Source organism: Lathamus discolor, chromosome 13 (genome assembly GCF_037157495.1).
Source record: "Lathamus discolor isolate bLatDis1 chromosome 13, bLatDis1.hap1, whole genome shotgun sequence".
Lineage (NCBI taxonomy): Eukaryota > Metazoa > Chordata > Aves > Psittaciformes > Psittacidae > Lathamus > Lathamus discolor.
Window position 1 is genome coordinate 3624866 of NC_088896.1, and position 25847 is coordinate 3650712.

Genomic DNA, 25847 nt, shown 5'->3' on the forward strand with positions numbered 1-25847 from the left:
GAACAGCAAGTCATCATAGAACTTCATACCCTAACAAGATGAAGTGAAGCCCTAGTGATGTTAATGATGTGGCTTCTGTAGTGACCTTCAGGGTTTGTAGGGTTGTATGGGCTCTGTAGAGCATAGACTGGTTACCACCCATGGGTGTTTGAAGCACTTTGAGACCTGTGCAAGTTCAGTGATGTTCATATGGTCATGACTGTTTCACATTAGTCTCTCTTGAATCTGTTGGGCTCTTGATCATTTGAGTGTGATACATACTGGGCTGTAAATTTGAGCACAGCTTTTCAGTGCAGTGTCATAAATACAGCATTATAAGAATCTGAATATCAGGCCGCAGTAAGTGCTTGAGCTGCTGACTCAGATATTCTACCTAAAAGCTCTGCTCACCACACTGGTGAACATCTGAGATTGTTTTTCAGGCTTGCTTTTCTCACTGTTTCAGAAATACATTAGTCTTCAATTAGAATTCATGCCCAGAATTTGTGCAGAGCAGATTCTTGTTAGTACTTGTCTTGTAATTACTATAATAATGTGTATTTGTGTGGTCTATACTGAAAAAAACCCACCAAAAGAGGAGAGCTTCAAAACCAAAGCAGCCATTGTAGTTCAAGGATTTTATGCATAATTATATTAAACTTTAACAGCCCCCTTTATGAAAATTGGAGACTAAATCCAGCCTTATGAAACTTTAAAGCTGGGATGTATTCCTGTAAAGTAGAAGCAGTTGCGCCATTTGAGGCAATTACTTGGGAATGCTTTGCTTTGGTGGGCTGTGTGTGAGCAGTGCAGGCACTGCTTCTTCCCAGTGCTTCCACTCTTCATACTCTGATGATTGTTTCATGAGGGAGGCCTGGGTCAGTAGCACTTTACACTTGTATAGTCAACAAGAACTTTTTAGCCTCTAAAATGCAGCAGAATGTCTTGCTGATACTGACTTGTCCTATTTGATTTTTGTGTGTAACTTATAGAAGGTTTATTTATTTTATCTTGGATATACTTAATAATCATTGTTAATACCCATGAGGCCAAACTTCATCTTGTATCCAGGAGTAGAGGGTGAAGAAGGTATACCCCATTCCTGACTGACTTGTGCCATGACGGGGTAAAATGCTTTTGGTCTCTACTAGAGGGAGGATAAAAGAGGGACATAGTAAAGTAAGATCAAAGTGCAGTTGGCAATGTAGTAAAGTGCTGGGGAGAAAGCAGACTAATTGTGCAGTGCTTTGCCTGTGTAGTTTATGTAAGGGGCTACTCACATTTGCCAGGTGAATGACAGTTCTCATTGTAGGAGATTCATTGGAATGTGTTCCACCACAGGATGCAGCTCTCCCTGCAGAGCCATCTGCATGGCTGTCGCATCCCATGTTCTGCCAGGTCTCTGCTATTCACACCCTTCTCGAGTACAGCTCACTTTGTAAAGGCTGGATTTTCCTTTTGAGTGAAACTCTGCTCTTCATAGAGTGAAAGAGTTTTTCCTGTTTGAATATTAATGCATAAAAATGGAAGTGTATTCAAATATGTGGCAGTGGGATTTAGTTTCTTAACAAAATGAGATGAAACCCAGAGCCTTCCTGGATGCTTGCTGCCTGCTTAATTTATCTTGATTCTAAAAAGCTTTAAAGTAGCTCTTGTTCAGGTGAAGGAATAGAATTTTAAATTCAGACAAAGGGCTTACACAAGTTATTTCCACATGTACCTTCTCATTGCCTGGATCCGTTCAGTGATCAGTTGTTAGGCAAACGTTGTGTATGTTGATCTTGCTTAGATAGCAGCTTAACCATTGGTGAATCTTGCTGGAAAAGCTGTGGAGGAGCATATTGTGTTCCAGTTCTAATTTGAACCTTTTCAATGGTGTTTTAAAGTAGAAATTGTAATGGAAGGCTTAAACTCTTTTCTTTTTTCCCCTTTGAAAATAAGTCATAGTGTTCTCAACACTGTTAAGCAGAGTAGGGAAAGGCTTGCGCCTGGTATCCACTTTTACAAATACCAGTCGTGAAGTGAGTTATGCCAGTTCTTTGAAAATCTTATCTAGTCATATCTTGATGGATAGACTGGGCCAAAATTTACAGACAAGTCAAAAATAGGGTTGGTCAAATGACCTCATATTTGTCAGGGACCAGAAATGTGCATATAGAAAATGTTTGAGTTTCAGGTGATACACAGCCCTTCATTTATAAGTCTGAACCTGCCTGTCATGCTTGAGTGGGTTGTCTGTAGTCCCTATAAGCCTCACTTGTAGTCTTGTGTAACTAAAACCTTCTTGGTCCTCTCCCCAGAGAGAATTCTGAGTCACTGCCAAACAGTCTTTGTTTCCCAGCTATAAGAAAATAACTTCTCTCTTTGTAAATGAAAACATTTTATGAAGTAAAAACATAGAAGAAAAACCCAGTTAAGCTAACTCTGAAGGAGAGCTGCTGTGCAGAGACATACTGACCAGAGAGGTTAACTGCCAAAGCACAAAGTTTAATGATGCTGCTGGCATGGCAGCAGGGGTCTGGCTTGTAGCAGTGAGGGTGTCATTTTGGAGGACAGTTTGTCCTTCCAGAACTGGCTTCACAGAGATGATCCCTTCCAAAAAGCTCACTACCTGTTTATTAAAGATGGTTTTTTTCTTTCCCAAAGTTCAGTCCAGTTCAAATTCCCCCTTCCTGGTACCTGGGAATGCTACCTGACAAAAAAAATCTTGTTTCTAGAGCTTTTGGAGGTATATCCGCTTTAATCATCTGCTTTCTTCCACACGTACACCTGACACCAACTGTTGGCTGATACCAACATATGCACTAACACCCCTGAGATACACTGGCACTAACGTACACACTTCTTTGTGGAAGTATAATGATTTTTAAATGTATGTATGAAATGAGAAGGAGCTGTGAACTGCAGTATATCGGGGATGAGAAGGTACTTGCTGCTTTGTGAGATATAATCCAAAATTACTCCTTTCCAATGCAGCTGCCAAGAATTTGAAACCTCTAGCTTGGGCTCCCATGAGTTTTTCCTATTGATCCACAGTGCTCTAATGCAGGGGGAGGAAGGAGATACGGTGATCAGTAGGAACGATCAAAATGCTGGAATGCAGCCTGTCAAGCCAGAGCAGCATCCTGCTCTAGTGACCCTCCTTGTTTCTTGTGTTTAGGGATACTTCAGAATTTCCACACTCTCAAAGTGGATAGGAAAGGATGGTGAATGATGGTATGCCCTTGCAGATTAGTACTTGGACATGGTCGGGTATTGCAGGCAGTCATTAAAGGCTCTATATGGCACACACAAGGTGCAGCAGACTAGATTTGATTGTCAGGATGAATCTCTTCATCTGTTCTTTTGAGGTGCCTATGGAGGATGTTGTGCTGCTCTTAAAAGGTTGCTGTCCCAGCAATTTTGAACATCAAAAAGAAACAGGATGTCTTAACTCCTTGTTTCATGCCATTAAGCTATTAAGAAAGCACTCAATGTACTTCATTTTCTAGATGGTGATTGAAATTCCTACTTATTTCACCGGGTTAGAAGTTCTTCTTGGAAGCATAACAGCACAGTGGAAGATTGCCTGCAAGTTCTGTCACATCTTCTTTCTTCTTTTAAGTATAGAAGTTAGGTTTGAGTCATCTAATGGAAATACTGAACAATCCCTACCCTTTAAGGCAGGAGACTGGGAATATATTAATCCAGCCAGAGAAGCTGAGTAACTTATTTGCATAAATGACTGACTTTCCCCACTGAGGGCTGAGCACATGCCTGTTATTAAGGTATTTTATTAGCCCTAGGGATAGGATGAGAAGCAAAAAGCCAGAACAGTCTCTTTGGTCCTCCTGATAATTGGGTTGGGATCATACCTAAATGCTCTTCTAAAGGTGGTATTTTGGAAGGATCCTGTTATTGCTGATACTAGAATCCCAAAATATAAGGGCAATGGCAGCAAGTATAATTCCCTTAAGTATGAGAAATTACTGCAATGGGTTTAAAATAGCCTTACTTTTGAATTGCTTTCATGTCTTTAAACACAGCTGCAATATTAGCAAAGATAAAAGTCAAATAAATCCTGTTATTTTGACTCAATGCTAAACATGAGTTGCTAAGGGAAGCAGTTGGGAAAGAAGCTTTAATACAAGGCTATCTTGGTTGAACTTACGTTTGTCAGTGTTCTTACTGTTAGCACACATGAAGAAAGTGAAGGGTTTATATAATGAGCCCATTAAATTTGAAGTGCAAGCTGCTTCACCAGACTGTGTTTTTGGTGATGCACAATGCCAGCTTCTCATGTACCGGAGTACACAAATGTCCCAAAGGCTGGTGGGAAATTGTGCAAGTACACTATTAGGGAACAACAGAATTGCAGCCTTAAAATCCGTATTTTGAAAGGTCTGTACCACCACAGGATCATTAGGGTTTTCGTGTCAAGCCCTGCACCAGCTGGAGAGGTTTTGAGGATGAGCATGTGCCTGTATTTTTACATGTTATCAGTCTCTGCACACTGTATGGAGATTTTACCGGAAGAAATGGCAAAATTAAATAACGTCCTTGAAGCATCATATTTGGATGCATTTAGTGCTACGGCTTTACTCTTGAGAACTGTCTTTTGTATCTATACAGTAAAATTGAAATCCTGAGACAAAGATGTGTAATGTCTAATGATTTTTATTTGTAGAGAACCTCTATGATACATGGAGGAAAATGTGTAGCATTTTATAATGTGCTCTGCTGTATCAGGCTGCTAAAGGAATATTGGATGATGCAGCTCAGTTACTTCTGTCTGCAGAGCTGGACTTAAAACAATTTCTGGTCCAAAACACCTCAATAATGCAGCAAAATCCATTCAATTCTATTATTAGCAAAGGAAAAGCAGCATTTGATCTTTCTTTAATCTTCTCATGCTCTTTAATAGCTCCAGTCTTGGCGATGCACGTGCTGCTTTGACGCATGTGTCTTACTGTGTCATACCACAAATGACAGGTTTACTGCCTGAGCAGTGCTGGTCTGTAGTGAGGTGAGACCTTTCAGTGTCCTGTAATCTCATACTGCCTTCTCTGCACTGTGAGAGAACCATTTGCCACGTGTGGAAGAGAAAGCTGTGCTTAACTCAGACTGAATATTTTTATGTGGCTACAGTTTACTATGATCACTTTTTCTTCAAACAAGGCTGTGCTGTGAAATGATGCGTTACAAAAACATTTTGGCAATGGTACATGAAGAAATAAACCCAGCCTAATTTAAGAGCCCAGTAAAATTGACTGTGAACAGTTTTCAATCCTCTGAGTGCATGTTCTTTAGGGAGAAAGAATCCTGTGTCACTCTTAATCTCTTTGAAACTGTCAAGTGTTTTGTTGCTGTAAGTGTGTAGCTTGCCAACTTTTGGCAGATAATTATTTTGTTCTCTTCCAAATTTAACCACATTGCATTCAAGCTTCCCATTCAGAACAACACATTCTTCTTAGGCATTTTTTTTTTCCTCACAGTTCAGTAAACACTTACGAGCAAGTAATGTATTGTGCAAGTGTTCACAGGGCAAATGGGAAGCATTTTGAGAGCTAAGATGAGAAATGCATCAATATGTGCAGTGAAGGAGATTTGCAAAGGCTTGGCATTGAGGAGACTACTCAGATGGGGAAGATTTATCGTGATCCAAAAGTAAAGAGACTTTGAAAATAGTGAGAAAAATGTTATCTACTTCACTTTCTGTCTTGTCTATAAGATAATCGAGGTAACAAAGTCCTCAAATTGAACAGAAGTATTCAGTGAAGCAATCTTAAACCAGAAGTATCTCTGTCCTGCTGGAAAGCTTTTCTTTCTGACTTAGTACAGTATTTAACTACAGTCAATATAGTTAAAATAAGGATTAAGTTTAGAAAGAATGCTGGCACTTACTCAGGGAGAGGGCTGAACTATTCTTAACTGTAAAGTGTCCATCCAGCCTTCTGTCCAGAACAAGAACATCATAAAAGGAGTAAGAAACTTCTTATACCCTATTAATAGGAGCCATCCTCCCTCTCTCTTGGAGCTGTGGAAGGCTTTTCCCCAGTGCTTGCTATTGTGTTCCGACACTAGCGCTCTGTCACTTCTATTGTGCATACACATCTCTGACCCTAGGAATTATTTCTGTTTGTAATTTAACCAAAACCAGCTGTGCACAGATACAAAGTCTGACAAAAGAAGCATGTGTGCTCACTCACTCATGGGTTGTACTTCTAGTATGGTACAGAGGAGCTTTATGAACTCAGGACAATCATGCTGTAGGAATGCTTTACAGCTATGTACGAGGGGAGAAAAAAGCTGGCCCTGTTGGAGTGCTTTGCACCAATGTCCCCATAGTAACAGTGCATTCCAACTCTGTTTTATACTGGTAACAAAGAATTTTAAGTCATATAAAGGCAGAATCAAGAGACCTTTTCTAGGGCCACCAGTGCATACTTTCTGCAGCTGCTTGTTTTCTTCCACACCCTCTCCCTGTTGGTGCTGTTCCTGTGCTGCAACCCAGCTGTATTCAGAGCAGTTAAAATCATCTAAAAGGCCAGAGTGGATGATGTTTTAGCTCTTTTAAAGGATCGTTTCATGTTGTGCTTGCAGATTTATGTTTTCTTCTACACTGGCACACGTTGCAAATCCTGCCTTTTCTCCAAAGCCAGCTAGGTTCTGATAACAGCAAAAATGAAAAACTTCAGAATGTGGGAAGGAGGTTAAAGAACTAGTTCCTTTACTGCTACCCCATGAGGAAAAAAAGCCAGAAAGAAGTGGAAGTACATTAGTGACTACAAAAGAAAAGAGAGAAAAATAGCAGTTACATTGTTCTTTAGGCATAGTGGTTCTAAAACTAGAATTCGATGAGTTTACTAATGGGGATAACTCCCCTTTTCCTCTTACCTGTTTTACTTATCCCAGATTCTTAACTATCCTTTTCCGAGTGTGCCCGATTTAATACCATTTTCTCTTGTATTTAAGAGATTAACTTAGTTACATGATTGTATTCTTTAACCAGAGTCAAAGCTATTGCTAGCTTGGCATTTATTGCAAAGAATTTAAATTTTAGGTATGAAATGGCCTCATTGTATTGGAAAGACTGTATGTTGTGGGACAGAATTGCAAGCTTAGTAAAGTGTGTAGTGAAATCATTATGAATACTCTGTGCACAGGGAGCTTGGGAGCTCTGTTAGCTTAAGAAATGGGTTTGGAAATGTTTTTATTAGACCTTTGGGAGCTGTATGGAAAACCCTTCAGACAGCCTGGTGAAACACTGATAATTAGCATGGGTTTTAATCCAACACAATTGTTTTGTCATGTGGTATTTTAGAACTAGAGGGTTTTATCTGGGGGTTGTCATTGTGTACAGTGAACAATTTTCTTTTTGGAGGGGAGAAGTGGGGCATTTTGGGTGTTTTAAAAATTGCTTTACCTGAAAAAAGTCTGTATGAGGAGCATATTAAATGGATTGCTTGGAATGCCACCGTGACTTTGTCATGGGGACTCCAAGATGGCTCAGTCCCTTCAACTAAAGGTATGAAGGGCATTGTACCTCCAAGTGCTGGTGATGTTAGTGAAGGACACTTCTGTATGCCTTCAGGAATTGTGTTGACAGCTTGTTTTCTTCTTTCTCCATCTCTCTAGGCATATGAAAGAAGGTTTCCTACATGTCCTCTGATCCCTATGTTTGTAGCCAGTGACACTGTAAATGAATACAAGAGTGAGGATGAAGCTATCCATGTGATTGAACGGCGCTGTAAGCTGGATATAGATGCACCACGGCTATTGAAAAAGGTGATTAAGTCTGAAGTGCCTGTTTTATGCTTTTGGATATCCTCTCACATGGGTTTTGTATCTTAACGGACTCTGTTGTCTTCCTCAGATTGCAGGAGTGGATTATGTCTACTTCATCCAGAAGAATTCTTTGAACAGACGAGAAAGGACTTTACATATAGAAGCCTACAATGAAACCTTCTCTAATAGAGTCATCATTAATGAGCACTGCTCTTACACAGTGAGTAACAGGCTCTTGGTGGTGCTACAGGTGGAGCTGGGGCAGTGTTTAGATTTCAGGACAACACAAATTTGGTTGTTCTTAGTTTTTGCCTTGCAAGAAAAAATAACCGACACACCAGCAGAAGTGAGAATTGTTGCTAGTGTTAAATGTAACACGCTTGCTTGAAGAACTGAGGCAAGTTTGGCACCCTCTTGCTTGAGCATCTTCTCAGAGAGCAGAATGCAACATAATTTGCTGTGTTTGACAGCTCTGATCAGGCAAATCTGAGGTTTGTAATAGCAGTATGGGGCTGATGATACCCTGACAGAACTGTTAAAAGAAAGTTTAGTGTCACTTAACTCACCATCTGCTCACTCAAATGTTCATTGAGTCAGCTTTGGTTTAACCTCATTTTTTCCATCATTCTTGGTCTTCAGTACAAAGGTTTTCTGATGGAGGAGTCTGGTGGCATGCTTCCTGCTGTGCTCTGGTCCTGTACTTTTTGGAATGACTTAGCCACTACTCATAGGCTCATACAGCACACACATAGTGGTAAAACTTCAGGGCAATGTTAAAGGTCAAATCAAAGCTAGCAAATGTAACTGATTTATTTGGTTTGTAGCATTCTTTCTGTGTGCAGATGATAACATTTTCCGCTGTGGAGAGAACCATGGTTAGAAGGCCAGTGGATGTCAAACCCACTTGACACTATCATCTGATAATTTTTTAATTATTAATTCTGCAATTATTTCCAGGGCACATTTAAAACTACTTTTCCACCTGCAATTTTTGTGTGAATGCTCTGTTTAAACACGTGAAATGCTGTATAGAAAAGTGCATGTGGCAAATACATACGAATCATTACACATCTCCTTGCCCTTGCTCTATTTGATCAGTAAATTAGTAGGTAAATACAAAACCAGAATTTTAATTCAAGAATAAATTGGTTTGAAAAATGGATTGTTATTAAAGTCATTTTGTAATTGAATTTGTGAAAGGACAGGAAGCTTCTTAAATATTGTTACGATGATTTGTACTTATTTAGACTGTACAAGCTATTTGTGTACCCCACATTCTTTAATGCAGAAGAAGCAAATGAAGGGAAATGTTTTCTTTTCTGTAATTGTGCTGTTATGAAGTGTTGATCCTATTCCCAGTCAATTCTAGCATGTTTTGAAGGTGAGGGGAGCTTTAAGGCATCAGAACAGTTGCATGCTCCGAAATCCAGCCTTCCATGATATTTGTGTAATACAAATTCAGAGGCCAGCCTGGAAATTCCTTAGACAAGTGTTTATTTCAGAAAACAGTTTTTCTTCAGTATATCATCACCAATCATACAATCATCCACATTGGAAAAGACCTTTAAGACTGAGCCTAGCTAGAAGTAGTAGCATCTCTATTTCAGGATCATCTCTCAGCAAAGTAAGATACAAGCTAAGAAGAAAGTTGGGAGTGCTTGATGATAGCTTATTCAGCTGTCAATCAGCTGAGAAGTAGCATTCTTTCAGTAGCATTATCATAGGAGAACAAAGTAAAATAGTTTTCAGTCTACAAAATATGAAGGTATTTTGCACGTCAAGGAAACAGTCTAGTGCAGTGTGTCTGTTGCTACAGTGCTTGGAAATGCTGACAGTGCTTGGAAATGCTGACACTGCTTGCTGCAGTCCTCAAGCTATCTGGCCTTGGTCATCAGTCCAACCTGCAGCAGCAGAAAGCTCACTGCTCCACATACGTGCTACAGTCACAGCCTGTGTGTAGAAATTACATAATGTTAGTTGTATAAATGTGCTAGTCCTTTGGCTCGTGGCTGATGCACTGGTATTTCTCCACCCTCCCCTTTCTTGTTAAGAAAAAATTGCGCTGTGCTAGCCATGGATAGAACAAGAAATGGTCATTTCAAATATTGGGAGGGAGGAAAAATACTAAATGAGTAATTAAAGCTGTATGACTTCCTTTTGCCTAATAGGTTCATCCAGACAATGAAGACTGGACCTGTTTTGAGCAGTCAGCAAGTCTGGATATAAAATCTTTCTTTGGTTTTGAAAGCACAGTGGAAAAGATCGCTATGAAGCAATACACCAGCAATATTAAAAAGGTGAGCTTGCAGTCACGAAGCAGGTGCCTGGCTCCCAGTTACCAAAAGACAGCATAGCCACTGCTAAGTAACAGGCTGCTCTGCTCAGCAAGCTGGGCTGTTTATTTAGCCTGGGGCAGCATGTTTGTATAGGTCTGTATTTTGAAGTGGAATAATCTTGAAGAGGCCTGGCACTTCATGGATTTTTCAGCCCAATCTGTTCTGTGTCTAAATGGGTGTTTTTAGTAGCTGAAGTATATTTTTCTTTTTGAAGGGAAAAGAAATAATAGAATACTACCTGAAGCAGCTGGAGGAAGAAGGAATAACTTTTGTTCCTCGTTGGACTCCTCCTGTTGCATGTAAATCAGAGGGCAGTACATCTCATCCAAGACGACCAGTTTCACCTGCTATTATTATACCAGACTCTGCCACAAAGGAAGGCTTGAGCAATAAGGAGGTCCTCAACACCTCAAGCAGTCCCTCAGAGCCCACAGCAGGAACACCTGATGGTATGGTGGTCTGACTTATTTTGATGGATTCTTTGTTCTCTAGAGGCTCTCCACACTGAGCTGCTTCTGATGGGTGGCTGAAAATCTTTGCATTGGCTCTTTGGTAATATACAATGTTAAAGTGCAGGTTAGCAAAGCAGTTAACATGTGGAGTAGCTTAAATCGCTGTAATGTGCTGATCCTTTTAGTAAAGGAAGATCAGGTATGAGTGGAAAAACTCTTCACTTTGCTTCACATTAAGCTGCAAATGAATGGCCTGCTGCTTGCCCTGAAATTCAGGATAGGCATTACTATAGCAATAATGAGGAGGAAAGTGCTGAAGGTTTCCGGGACAGTCTTCTGTTGTATCTTCTTAATATGGGAATTTTGGAAAATTCTTGCACTGGGAGATTCAGATCCAAGGTTCTCTAAATATTTCCAGAAGAAGCAAGCTCTATGGTGCTGTAGATTGACAAATATGAACGTACGGGCAAAATGCTTTTATAAATATCTGGTTTTACTCCTTCCCTTAGTTGCAGAAGGAGAATTAATCTTGGTTGACCATTAAGATGACTGTGTAAGTTGCCTTGCTTATCTTTCAATTAAAAGAAATTTCATTCAATTCTGACTGCACAGAACACAGAGCAGTCACTTCTCTCCTTCAGATAACAGTAGTAAGGTCACTTACTACTTTGGCTTGGTCAGTTCAGGACCGCTCTAATCACATGTGCATCTCCTTTTAGACAAGCTAGACGCAGACTACATCAAGAGGTATCTGGGTGACTTGACCCCAATGCAGGAAAGCTGCCTCATTCGGCTGAGGCAGTGGCTCCAGGAGACTCACAAGGGCAAAGTAAGTTACTCTTGGTCTGCTATGACTCTGTCTTACAATATGTGATATGCAAGGTGGACATGATGAAACATCATACCCACACCTCCTATCACTAACCATTCCTGTTAAATGGCACTTCATGACTAAAACCCGGTACAGTGGCAATAGAAGTTTGTTGTGATGTGACTGTTCAGCTGATGTTGCCAGTTGAGGTGCTTAAATGATTAGCGTGACTGCCTCAGAATGTCAGCAAACCAGCACAGGGAGGATAACATCAGTTTTATAACTCTGCCTGGTTCTACAATAACCATATTTTACATTTGTTTGTTTTGGCCAAATGTCGTATTTTCAAATCTGTGTCCCAAAGTGCAGCACGAAAAGGAAGCAATGTGGCCAGTTAAATCACTGATAGTAAGGCTGGGGATTTTCCAGTCTTGTGATTGGCATGTATGGCTCAGCTTCCTTTTGCTTAACAGCGAAATACAGTCTGTCTTTTGTTGCTGGATTTGTTTAAATTGACTTAGTATGGTCACACAGGTGTAAATGATTACATTGGAGTTCATGACATTTTTATATCCCTTATATGAAGGTAGCTGCAGTATCTGACAGGGCTCACGTTTTTGTTGCTTGAGTAACTTCCAGTGTTACATACTGTCCCCTTGCACTGGTGCAGGGCTGCATGTTTTTCAGTGTCTATCATTTGGGGTTTTTTGTGCTTGTTTCAAACCTTGAATACAATATTGGGATTTGTTTGTTTTGGTATTTTTTCATCAGATCCCAAAGGATGAGCATATTTTAAGATTCCTGCGTGCCCGGGACTTCAACATTGATAAAGCAAGAGAGATCCTTTGCCAGTCACTGACATGGCGTAAGCAGCATCAGGTAGACTATATTCTAGATACCTGGAACCCTCCTCAAGTACTCCAGGATTACTATGCAGGCGGCTGGCATCACCATGACAAAGGTATGCTACACAGGGTGAATATTGAACAGCCTTTTTATGCTCTGAATTAAAGGTGATAGTTGTCCCTCTGTTAACTAGAGGTGGCTGGAAAGATGGTTAGAACTTCTCAGTTATGTACTAACTGCATTGAAATTGATGTTGCCAGCTCCTTTAGCTGGTGGAGGCAGACTCCTAGGTCCTAATCTTTCTGACTAATGCTTGACATATTTAACTCTCTAAAGAGCTCTGCTTTGCCAGTAGCTTAAGAAAAGTTGTTAATTGCACTTCTGCAGTGCTTGGAAATGCTTAGAAGTGTGTTATGCAAATGCTGAGTATTCTTTTTCAGTGATTAAAATATGTTTGTAAATAAGTATATCTTTCTAATCAATTTATTTCTGATGTTGTGTAAGTCTGCTGATGGCATAAATGAATACTTACATGGCATTACAATCAGCTTAATGATGAAAAGTGGTACGTTGCAAAAACATCAAACAGAGCAGGTTTATTTAAGAAGAGAAGCAGCTTTGGCTGAATTCCCTTTGTATGGTGAGCCACAGCCAGATCTTTAAAACATGGATGACTGTGGCTGACATGCACCCCTATCCCTCTTCTTGCTTTATCATGCACTGATCTTGTTGCTAATACATACACAGGATTGGAATTTGTTGCTTGAAGCAAGCTGGGCTCTTTAGATAAGGAAAAGATATCTTACTCTGAACTATCTGTGTTCTGATTTAGTCTTTTCCTCACTCAGCACCATTGTTTCTGCTGGCTCTTCCTGTTAGAAGATGTGTATGAAGCAGGGCAGGATGCTGTCAGCAGTAGTGGCCAGGAGCTTGAATGGCTCTCCCCTGCTGCTTTGGGTTTAACAGACCTCAAACGGGGGAAAATGGGAATAAAGATTGTAGGGAAAAAGACTTGTGAACAAGTTCTCCCTTTCTGTCAGTTCCTTGTCCTTACTTAGCAAAGACCTCCTTTGCCAGTAGCACATAACTGGGTCCTGCCAGGAAGCAGATAGAAAGGTACAGAAGGAATCAAAGGGTTGTTTAATGTAATCCTGAGAAGTTCTTCAGTTTTGTGGTGAGCTTCATGCCCCCTCCCTTCCCCTCCAGTTCCTTTAATCTCTTCTGCAGCATGCCCACAAGTAAAGCATGGTTTTGTCAATAGCAGAAAGAGAATTCAAAACTGCATAATTCTATGTAATTTAAGATTTTAGTGGTAGGTTCTTCTTTTAAATCCTCTTTTCTAGTAATGTTCCTCTCCTCCTACATGTGCTAAATGTGCCAAACTTCAGCTAGCTGAATTCTCTATAGCATTTAGTATTAAAGCGAAGGCAGGAGTGATTATGAAGCATGTTGTCTAGAATGAGCTAATAGTACGAAAGAATAAAAGTTATTATTTTGGCTTGCAATTAGCATAGTTTTCTGTGCATCTGAGTGGCTTTTATTTTGACAGGAATACTTCAATCAAATGGTGGTTTAAATCACAAAGCTCTAATGGAATATAAAACCTACAGTGATAATACAGCACTGTCAGCTGAGACTTTCCTTCATGTGTCATTTGGGTGGACCAGGGTTAGTAAGCACTTAGCTTGGCTTTGGATACTGAGAAGGGAGGAAGACCTGCTATAAAGCTTAATAGCACTGTTTGTTTTGTGTTTCAAAAGCTAAACAGCACATTCCAAGATAATCATGTGCTGATGTTAAAATAACATTTTCTTTTAGACTTGATAAAATACAAAATACCCTGAACTTTCATGGAGGGGGTGTCTTTGCCAAAGAAATAACTTGACTGGACTCTGCAGTTTAGGTTATTTGGGTTTTTTTATATATTAACAGTTTCTTTCCTTGTGTTCCAAAGGACTTAATGATAATTTGATACTCCTTTGCATTTGTTGAAGGGAAGTGAAGCTGAACAGACAACAGGACTTCAGGGAGGTTTTTATATATATGTAATATATATTTATATATGAAAGCTCTTCTTTTTTATTATTTTTGTGTCTTAGCATAATCAGTTCTATAAGTTGGTGATTATTTAGCTTATGTACTAGAATACATGAAGCAAACCTTTCAGAATGTATCACAGCTTTGGGAGGATGGAGGCAGTTTCAGACAACGAGCTCCTATTATGAAGATCCAGGAATGCAAGCTTTGATTCTCAAATTCATCCAATGCAGTTATTAAGCTTAATGCCTTAGTATCCTGGACAGTATTGGGAAGCCCAGTATGCAGCAGAAGTGAAGAGGCAAGGCTTTGAATGCAGAGGGTCCATCTCAAGCTGATCCCTGGAACAGAGTCTGCACTTACCGGGCTTAACCTGCAGAAGTGAGGCTGTTTGCCAGTTCTGCATAATGTGTAATGACATAGCTGAAAAGTGTGACTCCAGCAAATACTGCAGAAAGCAAGTCCCTTGGTTAACACTTTATTTTCTTAGCTCCCAGAACTCAGTGCAGCTACTTTTCCAGAAAGGTTGCTGTAAGCTATCCAGAGCAGTATTACATCATATGTGATTCAAGGCTTGCTGCTTGTTGCAACTCTTCACCTACGCTAATGGACTAAAGCTTTTCCTGTATTTTGGCTGTCCTGGAAGCTAATTATAGTCTTTAACTGTGTATATCAAGATCCTGTGTGTACTAGTGTACTTGTTGAAGTCCTTCGAAAGTGCCTTGATGATAGGGGAGCTATTTTTGCATCAAGATGCCTCCATTGAACTTTTGCAGTTCATTTACAGGCAGTCTTTTGGTGTAGCTGGACAGGGCAAAATTTGTGGTGGTGTCTCCTCCACATTCTCCTTCTTCAAGCTGGATGGCAAAGTTTGAATGGAGTATGGCTTATTTCCTTTTGGATTTTTAGCATAAAAGTAGCTCACTCAGATTGTCTGTTGCTGTAGTAAGGGTTATGTTGATGTATTTGTTCCTGTTATTCAGATGGTCGCCCATTGTATGTGCTGAGATTGGGACAGATGGATACCAAAGGCTTAGTGCGAGCTCTTGGGGAAGAGGCCTTGCTGCGCTACGTAAGTATTTTTGGAGCCAACAAGTTGCTAACAATATGATATTTTCATTTAGAAATTTCCTCCTTTGCCAGAACATTCATCACACTGGGTATTTTGATATACTCTCTGTCTGTCTGTTTTTGGTTTCAATACATCTGAAAGCTCCTGGTATCTGATCTTATGCATTCTTTCCAACTGCAAACTGATGGCGGAAAGGCGTAGTTCTTGGCAGCTCCCTTAGTTACTGGTTAGCATTTTCACATATTCTTCTGCAGTTGTACGGTGCTCTAAACTTCAGTCCCTGCATTTGTACAGAATATAAAATGCCATGCTCAGATTTTATCAAGCCTGTGCTCCAAGGATAAGAATAACTTATTCTTAAAGAAAAAGTACTTGCCTGTAATTTTGCCTTCTCTAAAGGCATTGCTAAGGCTCTGTTATTGTGGATCTGCTCAGTTTCCAAACCAAAAGATGGCAGAATTCCAGGTTTGCAATGATTTTTTTGTTGTTGTTGACTCCTAAGAACGACAGTCATGGCCATAATAGCCACTAGAAGCTGGGGCTGGATTTTACTTTTTCTCTTCCGGTGGGATTTCCAGGCATATACTATATTTTGTTTGTTTGCCCTACTTCTGTTTCAAGACTTTTCTACAGCTTAAAAAGAGGCTTCAATTTCTGAGTAAATAAGAAATCAGTGCTTAAAGGGGCATGGGGACTTCTTGTCTGTATCACTCCTGGGGCTCAGTTTTGAGGAGGATCTTGCTTATATCTTACTGCCTTTCTGGAAAAATGTTTATTTTTGAACAAGATCAACCAGTGGGGTAAATGTAGTGATTTCTAGTTCATTCTTTGGAGGGAAAAAGTTTATGCTGGTTGAGTTTGTAGTTTTAATTACACTTTGGATATAAACCTTTTCTTTTTACTTTATCCCATCTACTGAGTTTAAGACCATCTTCTTTAAACAACATGTCTTGTTGTACAGGTTCTTTCAATAAATGAAGAAGGACTGAGGCGATGTGAGGAGAACACAAAAGTATTTGGCAGGCCAATAAGGTAAAATACAAGTGGATCTGCTCTTTGGGAATTCCCTGGTTTCATGGGGTGTGTGGGGAACATGAGACAAAATGATGCTGCTGAGCAAAGGTTGTTAAGTAGAACAAGAGAGGGCTGTGTGTCTCACAGGCAGATACAAGCACAGTTATAGTTAACTGAGAGCCTCCTCAGTTACCACTAGAGTAGGTCTGCATGGCAAAGCCTGAGGGAAATGCACATCTGCTCCAGTAGTCTTGGTGTCATGCTCATAAGGGTTCTACATGAGGGGTGTTATGCTTCTGCTCTCTTCTGTTGTTGTGCATCTGCAAAGCAATGCAGCCTAACTCACTTTTCTCTTTTGGGGGGATTTTATAGTCAGGCATTGGTACAGAGTGCCAAAAAGTTCAGGCTATGGTATCATGGATAACCTTTCCAGTAGTTTCAAGTATTGTTTTCATGTTATTTGAGCCTTGGCATGGACTATGGATGAACATCACACTCAGTTCTTGTTTGCGTTCTCCATTTTTCTATGCGGTTGCACAGCTCTTGGTGCAGGGTAAGCTCATGAGGCACCTTGTGGAACCTGGGGTCTAGTTTTCCAAATACTGGCACAACTTCATGTGAAGTTCAGTCAGAAATGTTTTGTTATCCCATCTTCAGGTCATTGTAGGGGCTCACTTACGAAAGTGTTAACTGCATAATGGTTTTAAGGGTGTGGAATGAATGCAGGACTGGTCCTAAAAAGAAACAGTGTTTCTTGGATTCTTTTCAATTTCTGAGTCCTTCCATTACCCTGTGAAGGTTCAGGGATGTGTGGTTTGCCTGCTTATCTTGTCCCTGTTAAAAGACTTGCTGTCCTAGCTATCAGTGGGAGGTCAAATCTGAGTGATGGGTTTTATGTGTGGAAGTGTGAAAAAGTGCTGCTCACTGGATCTCCATTTGTAGAAGTAATCCTAAAGGACTACATACCGAACATTTAAAGTGAAACAAAAAAGGGTTTACTGTTTCGTAGAAGCCATAATCTAATGGTTGCTACCTGGTATGGCACAGAGGTAAATCTTGAATCTGTGCCCAGAGCAAGACCTGAACTTGGAAAGTAACTAAAGCATGTGCTAAAGCTCAGTATTTAGTATAAGAACATACCTCCTCCTGTAGAAAAACCTCCTTTCCCTAAGAGCTGACATCAGAATTAGCTTTGGCATGTATTGGCATTATAACTGTACCATGTTGGTAGGAAATCTGCACTGTAAATGTTAAATTGCCTCATTGCAGCATGGCCACTTAGTTGATTTCCCAGTAAAAGCAATGAATTCACATTTGGGTGGCCTTTGACAGTATCTTTTTCGGCTTTATCTTAACCTTCACCTGGAATCTGAAATGTCTCGGGGGGAATACATGTGATGTTCAGTGATCATTGCACAGACTCTGTAACCATGCTTGGCACGCTCTTAAGATATTTCTGTTTGGAGGACTTTAAACTCCAGTGTCTACAGGTAGTACAAAACAAGGAGGTAAAATAGAAGAAACCAAAACATGCAGTGGGATCCACACATTTCAGTACAGTGGACACTTGCATAAGAAAAGAGAATTTTGATGCTATTGAAGTTTTTCTTTTCACTTTTGTCTTTCTCATATTCAGCTCTTGGACCTGTCTAGTAGATCTGGAAGGTTTGAACATGCGGCATTTATGGAGACCTGGTGTCAAAGCATTGCTAAGAATCATTGAGGTGGTCGAAGCTAATTACCCTGAGACTTTGGGTCGTCTTCTTATCCTAAGAGCACCTCGAGTATTCCCAGTTCTTTGGACACTGGTATGTTTGTAATTCAGGGTATTCCTCAGCTCTCTCAGCACACTGCTACACACTTGTTCATAAGAGCTTTTTAGAGATCAGGTTTTATAAGCAGGAATGTTACCAGTTGGAAACGTCTCTCTTTATAGGATTCCTGGGGTGGGTTAAAAAACTCTACCTAAGAACTTGCTTATGCAGTCAGTTAATTTAGCTTCATTGTAGTGTGAACTAAAGAGGATGGTAACAATCAAACTGATCCCTTCAAAATTGCTTTGAGAAAAATGTGAGTGCCTGATCTAATCTGTTTTTCTTTGTTTGTAGGTTAGTCCGTTCATTGATGACAACACTAGAAAGAAATTCCTTATTTATGCTGGAAATGACTACCAGGGTCCTGGGGGACTGCTGGATTACATCGATAAAGAAATCATCCCTGATTTTCTTGGTGGAGAGTGCATGGTATGACTATAAACTAGTGTATATAGCAACTTATTTGTGGGGTTTTATTATTTTTCCCCTCCATTCCTTTAAACAAAGAAGCCTTGAAGCACAGGGTGATTCCTAATGTAGTTTGGAGGCAGGGACAATGATTTCCCGGGCTTATTTCTTCTGGATGCACAGTGAACATCAAATAACTTGCCAAAATAGCCAAGGTTAAAATCCACAGTCTGTTACCTGTCAGGTTCAAGTAGATGTGTCAACGCAACACTGCACAAGAGCTGTCACCATCAGAAGAGTCTGTGTCACCTGAAAGAACTAACCAATACCATAAGGAGCCCAAGGAAATACATGGCACACCTGCTAGCAGGGCTTAACAAACAGCCAGGACTCCTAGCCCACAGCAAACTAAAACCATTGCTTTACTGCAAGATACCGATTTCTCGGACCCTTGTCATGTGCTTTAGTAGCTGTTCCCTGCCTACACTATGGGTGTCAGTTGAATCTGTCATTTTAACATCTCAGTGATACTGTAAGGCTTTTCTCTGTAATGTTTTTGACAACACAGGCTCACTGTTGTGGTTGAGATGTAGGAGTGCAGCTGGGGCATTTTATGGAGCCTCTGTCACAGTAACACTCCAGTGACTTTTTTAACACTTAAGTGACTTTTTTTCCTGAACTCAGCTGTGTTAAATTATAATTTCAGGCTTGCTTTTTAAGCCCCTGTATACTTTTTTAGGTTAATTTCTGTACCATTCTTGAAAATTCATCTAGGGCTGTTCAAATACAGTATCAAATTATAAGGAAGCCTGTTACACGTGGCAGAGTAGAGCGTGTGTTTATCTTGAGTAGGCTGTTTTCTGCTGCAGCAGTAGCTTTCAGTGGAGAGAATTTGTGCTATCTAATTTGAAGCTCAAGAAGCTGGCAAAATCCACTGCCTAATAAGCAAAAGTGAATGTTACCAGACAACAAATTGCTACAACACTTGTTGTCCATCACAGAAAACGATAGTCTCTTTTCTCTTCTTCTGGATATATGAATAAAAATGACTTCTCAGAGATTCCTTCAATTCTGTACTGTAATGCAGTTAATAAAACACTCCTATGAAACCTATCTCTGATCAGATAGTTGTCTAACTTCATTACTAGAGATCTTTTAAAGAGAAGTTTGCTTAGGAAGTTGTGTAATCAGTTCTAGTACTGAGCTGTTACAGTTGTAACTTCAAAACTGTTACTTTCCTTGACTGCATTATTTTTTTCCTGTTTGGAAACTTACTGCATCTCCCTACTATCCTTCAATTTAGCTATCCGAGTTCTTTCAGGTCTGTGTAGGCTGCGGTTTTCAGACCGAGGCCCTGTTGCCACTTTCCTCAGGATTCTTAAGTGGCTCACATCTATCTTGGGTATAGGGCAGTATGAGTGATAACTACAGCATTGACACAGTTATTTTCTATGGTGGTGGCTGTTGTGCGTATACAAGCTCTTTTCCCCTGGTGTCTAATTCTGCAAACTCACCTAAACCAGCTCATTGTAAAATATACTTATGTATGTGTGATATACAAGCTATAGAACTACTTTCAAACTCTGTTTGTGTCTCATTCTTCAGAGTACTTGCTGAAGGTGAGTTTTGGCTTCTGAAGCTAGCAGGCAGAGTGTGTGACAGGGTGTGGATGTACAAAGGGGATACTTTATAATGGCTGTTTATGCTTTCAGTGTGAAGTGCCAGAGGGAGGGCTGGTTCCCAAGTCCCTCTATCGGACAGCAGAAGAGTTGGAAAATGAAGACATAAAGCTTTGGACTGAAACAATCTACCAGTCTGCAAGTGTCTTCAAAGGAGCTCCGCATGAGGTATGGCTGCAGCCTACCCTTTTCTTTCATCCCAGCCCTCTGCTCTGGACTCTTTCTTGACAGAAAATGGTTTCAAAATTAATTATTTAGTTGCCAAGCTTCTACCTTGGTGTTCTATAGTTAAAGTGCATAATGATGCTTTAGTAGCTGAAGTTTGTCACCATTGCTTTTATCGTCATCTTGCCATTTAAAGAACATGTCTCGTTTCCATTCCATTCAAATATCTTCTAAGCAAAGACAAACAATATTCTCAGAAGCTGCTTGAGAGCTTCTGGAAGTCATATGTTAAAACAAATGTACTCCATCAGGAGAGAATTTGTAATGCCTTTCTAATAGTTGCTGGGCTTAGTTTCAACAAAAAGCTCTGTTCTTTGTCTTCTTTTTTGGTAGCAGTTTGTCTTTACTGAGCAAATTGCTATTGTCTAATATGACTTTTCTATCTCAGGTTCTCATTCAGATTGTGGATGCCTCATCTGTCATCACATGGGATTTTGACGTGTGCAAGGGCGACATTGTTTTTAACATCTTTCATTCCAAGAGAGCCCCGCAGCCTCCTAAAAAGGACTCTCTGGGAGCTCACAGTATTACTTCTCCTGGTGGGAACAATGTCCAGTTGATAGACAAAGTCTGGCAGTTGGGATGTGATTACAGTATGGTGGAGTCTCCCCTTATCTGCAAAGAAGGGGAGAGTGTGCAGGTGAGACCACTGAATCCTTGGGTGGGAGCAGGTGGAGGCCAGCTCCAAAGTGACACATTCTAATTCACAATTATTATTGATGACTGAGTGGTGATTCAGCTCCAGGCTGTCTGCTTGCTTTTGGCTGACATTTCGGCTTCTGTTCCTAGCTGCATGCTGCAAAGAATGGGGATAGTATTTACATAGAATCTGCTGTGAGGGGAGGTTACATCAGTCCCATAGTGACTGAGACTGATCAGCAAGGACTGTAGGGAAGTCACCTAGGATGAAGTGCTCATCCTGAAAGCAGCAAGACATGCTGTGTGCTGTAATTTTGACCATTATTTTCTGAAAGTAAACAGTCTGTGTCTGAAGAATATCGTAGTCTCTTAGCACAGGAATGGGAGAAGTGTGGAAATTAAGACTTAGCTTCTGTGTGTTTGTCCCTCTGATAGGTACCATAAGAAGCTCCCTATGGCCAAGGTTCCTGATAATTTTTTTAATGCCATTTGCAACCTATCCTTTAATTACCAGATTTGATATTACGTGCAGCATGTTTGCAGTCACACTCTACCACTGCTTTTCCTTTTAACTTGAAATAAGAGTTGAAGAGCCTTTGAAAAAGCTGTTCCTTAAGTCGTCTAACTGGAAGTGTTTTAACTGCAAATATGGGCAGTGACCTCTTGAACTATAGTTTCTCTTTCTGTGAGGCAGGAGCCTTGACTGCCCTTCTCACAGTCTCAAAGGACAGCCATTAATGAAAGTAAGTGTAAAAAATGGGTATTGTTTTAAAGAAAAACTTTGTCCTTTTCAGTATATTTAAATCCTGACCCCTTGACTCTGGCAAAAAAGCAGGAGGAACCTCTGGCATTGTCATAATTTTTATAAGCGTGTGCTGTGTGGGGAATGTTGACCTGCACTGCCAGATGGCTGAGGAGCTGAAATACTGGCACTGAGGAAAAAATGATGGGCATCCAGGCAGTTTTTCTAAGCTTGGAAAAGAGATTTCAAGCCTAAAAATACTCATGTTGACAAAATGAATTTTTCATCCTTGCTGCGGCTGCTTCCAGGGATCACATGTGACCAGGTGGCCTGGCTTCTATATCCTCCAGTGGAAATTTCATAGTATGCCTGCCTGTGCTACAACCAACCTGCCTCGCGTGGATGATGTATTAGCATCTCTACAGGTCTCCTCTCACAAATGTAAAGTGATGTACTATACGGAAGTAATAGGATCTGAAGATTTCAGGTATGTATGGCCAAGGTTCATGAAGGTCAGGTGATGTCAAACCTTTCTGATACTTAGATGATCAAGCACTGTCAAGTTCCTACAACTACATGTAAATTGTGAGGATTTGCATTTTCTTAGGCCTCAAGAAACAAGCCCTCAAGAAACAGTAGATAAATTCAGCCATTACTGGCACTGGGGGAAACTAATGTGTAAAAGGGGTTAATTAGTTACCTCATTATAATCATCTCTGGTCACTTTGCTATGAAAGCATTGTGTGAGTTGTTGGGTGTGGCAGGTTGCCATGTAGAAATGGGTGCAACTCAGAATGGAATTGAGCCAGTTCAGTTCCCTGCTGGTTGATTTATTTGACTGGAACTCATTCTTAAGTCTCTTTGAACAGCATCTCTTTTTTGCAAGGAGGTGTTTGGTGTACCCATTATCTTATGTGTAAGGGAGAAAAGCTTTTGCGTATCTGTCCCAAAACCGTTACTTGCTTTTATTCAGTGTGCAGACAAACCCAGTGTAGATCCATAGCAGAAATCAAAATCTTTGTATGTTCAGAAGCTTGAAAGTACTTTGGTCTTTATTGCAGAGGATCCATGACCAGCCTTGAATCAAGCCACAGCGGATTCTCCCAGCTCAGTGCTGCCACCACCTCTTCTAGCCAGTCCCACTCCAGCTCCATGATTTCCAGGTAGTGCCACAGCAGATGAAAAGCAAACGGATGAGATGGCTGGACCCTCGCCTGTGGCAGCTGACTGCAATACACCATATTCAACTGGCAATTGCGCAAAAAACCCCACCCCACTAAAGCCTTTTATAGATAGTAAAGTAGCTGTTTGAATTTTAAACTTAGTGGTTTTGGTCTTTGTTAGTTCCAACAGCTAGTCTCTTAAGTTTAACCCTTTTTCCTAACGCAGCCATAAATACTTTTGCAAGTATGCTTGCACAAATCCTAACTCTGAACACAAGGGCTCTCACCGAAAGGAAAAATAACCAGTGCATCAGTTAGGAATCATTTTTAACTGTGTAAATGTTTAAAAGTAAAAAAGAAAAAAACCCTACCAAAAGTGCTCCGTAGTGCATTAGAGATCAACTGCAAGTCTCCTGTCAGGACATTCCTTGCCATCTTAAGAAATCCCCTGTGGTCTTCCAGTACTGCAGGCTGTTCTCCCATTGCCACCAAGTGATGTCCGAGACAAAGAAAAGCAGTTGCTGGATACTTGACTTTGTGAGTCCGTTCTTTTTCAAAGCATGCCCACAGAGCTGTGGCCAGGCTATAAACACTAATACCTTTTGTATGAGCACATTTTTGGGGAATCTTGAGCTCTGGGTCTTGATGGGTTAAAGCAATTCATACTTTCCTTGGATTTGTGCTTGAAGCACTGTGGAGAGAGAGGCAGAGAGCAGGCTCTCCCTCACTGTGTCACACTGGGCTGATCCTGCTTTGCTCCCAGCTCAGTGCTGGAGCTTCACTCCACTTCCTTAGTACACTCCATGTGAATTGATTTTACTGAGACACTTCTTATCTGGAATTTATGGAGCGCTTAAGCTTGCTTCTTAAATCAGTCCAAAGGAGATATGGCTTACATCCTTCCTGTGCATTTTCCAATCCTTCTAGCCTCCCATCATTCCCTGTGCATGTTAGAAGCAGAAGGCTTGTGTTCTGAGCAGCAGAAGCTTTGCCATAGGCAAGGGAGCACAGTGATCTTAAGTGATGCAGCAAGAGATGCTTTAAGCAGTGCCTGCTCAACTATTTTAACTGCCAGAGGGGAATTGCCATTTTGGGTTTTGTCCCCATTCTACCCAGGCCTAAAAAGTCCTACTTGAACTCTTTTTGTTAGTCTGTTCAGGTATCCTTCTACTTCAAGCCCTCTCTTCCACACACAGCAAAAGGCACAAAGGCCCGAAGAGCTGAGCAAAGAGCTCAGCTCAAAGCAGACAACTACAGACCATAGGCGGCATTGGGGCAGAGAAGATTTCAGTCTGAAATGCAGCAGGATTTGCATTGAGTTAGACCCTGCTTGGTCTTTCCTCACCCTTTTAAAGCTAAACTGTCCATCCATGCAAAAGGAGCTACTGTGGTGGCTGCAGGCCCTGCTAGGAAGCCGGAGAGGCTCTATAAAATCTTGGGGAGACAACATAAGTGGTGGCTAAGTGACGGAGGAGATTGTGGAGGTATTGCACTTTCAGAGCAGAACTTGCTTAAGATACTGGGTGCCTTGCCTGAGGAAAGCTGGTTCTGAACTCAGCATAAACCTTATTTGATGACTGCAAAGTTTCTGAGGGCACCTCTCTTGTGGACCAGTTCTGGCTGCGGCTGACACACGTGTCAGGTTTAGAGGTGCTGAGAGGCCAGTATCCTTAAAGTGAACCAAACTCATCTATTTTGTCTATTCTGGACTTAGAAATTGAAGATGGAGATTAAACTGTTACTTAGGCTGCCATAAGTGTGCTGTTGTGTGAGAAAAGCCACCACTTCGGTGTCAAGCAGCTCCCCACCCAGCGCCAGCACAGCAGACAACCATGAGTTGTGGCTTCTGGGCTGCTCATATGAGCTCTCTGCCTAGGAGGAACCTGAAGAGATGCTTTGATTCTTGCCAAGCAGGAACCAGTATTCCCAGGCACAGGGAAGCCAGCACAGCAGGAGGCACAGTGAGGTTAATTAACTTAATGACACTCATGGCTCTTTGCAAATGCCACTTTCCATTTACTGGGCTGCAAGGGTTGAAGATGGTCCCCTTTTCTTTCTCTCTCTCCCTCTCTCTCTCTCTCTCAGATGGCGATTTTGCTGACAACTGTAAAGAAACTGCTTCATTCAACACTCCACATCTGTCCAGAGGTGTCTGGCTTTGTAGACCTTTTTGAGTTGCAGTCACTTTTCAAGTCTGAAGATCTAGATTTTGTTTTGCACTTGAGCTGGCTCAAAAGTGGCACTTTGGGGTTTTCCTGCTGTTCATCTTAACATCTTTTAGAGCTCAAAGCACATGACAGCACAAACAGCTGGGGAGATAAAATTCCACAAAACCAGTAGTTCATCCTCCTCTAAGCAAAGTGCTGTGGCAATATGACTTGACTGCTGCAGTCTAATTAATTTCCCATACCCTGGTCTTTCTTTGTGTGATATTACTGCTCTTCCTTCTCCCTGCCAATGACTCTTCTGTTGGCTCTTTTCCTGTTATCAGTGTCCCCTCTGCACTCTCCTGTCTGTACTCACAAACTGCATATCAAATCCTGTAAATGTTTTGTATACATAATACCTCATTCTTGGTAATAAAATACAGATAGTCTTTAAAAGATTTTTTTATCGTTATCAATAAATGTGAACTGTTTGGAGAAAAAAAAAAAGGATCTGCCTCTTTTTCATCCCTCTGATGCAGAGCTTCCAGGTTATTCTATGTGCTGAATTGGAGTCTGCCAGATCTGCTTTGCGGGACACTCCACCACTGAGAAGCTTCAGCAAAGCTGTCTGTCTAGAGGAGCAGAAACCTGAGCAGGTACTGGTACACGGAATGTGGTTTTAGAGGGAAAACGGCCTCTGCTGGTCACTTCCTTGT

The 25847-nt window shown here is 40.9% G+C and overlaps 1 protein-coding gene across 1 annotated transcript in view; it reads left to right on the forward strand.

Annotated features, from left to right (window-relative positions):
• The window catches only part of SEC14L1 (SEC14 like lipid binding 1), a 43272-nt gene extending 17683 nt beyond the window's left edge, over positions 1 to 25589 (forward strand). The window contains exons 3-16 of the mRNA XM_065693481.1: positions 7597 to 7746; positions 7835 to 7966; positions 9915 to 10043; positions 10297 to 10531; positions 11254 to 11363; positions 12117 to 12306; positions 15212 to 15300; positions 16262 to 16332; positions 17951 to 18122; positions 18423 to 18557; positions 20249 to 20383; positions 20829 to 21080; positions 22130 to 22308; positions 22883 to 25589. Coding sequence (XP_065549553.1) covers positions 7597 to 7746; positions 7835 to 7966; positions 9915 to 10043; positions 10297 to 10531; positions 11254 to 11363; positions 12117 to 12306; positions 15212 to 15300; positions 16262 to 16332; positions 17951 to 18122; positions 18423 to 18557; positions 20249 to 20383; positions 20829 to 21080; positions 22130 to 22308; positions 22883 to 22988 — 2085 coding nt within the window. The 3' untranslated portion in view covers positions 22989 to 25589. The remainder of the gene's footprint in view (positions 1 to 7596; positions 7747 to 7834; positions 7967 to 9914; positions 10044 to 10296; positions 10532 to 11253; positions 11364 to 12116; positions 12307 to 15211; positions 15301 to 16261; positions 16333 to 17950; positions 18123 to 18422; positions 18558 to 20248; positions 20384 to 20828; positions 21081 to 22129; positions 22309 to 22882) is intronic.
• Positions 25590 to 25847: the final 258 nt, after the last annotated feature.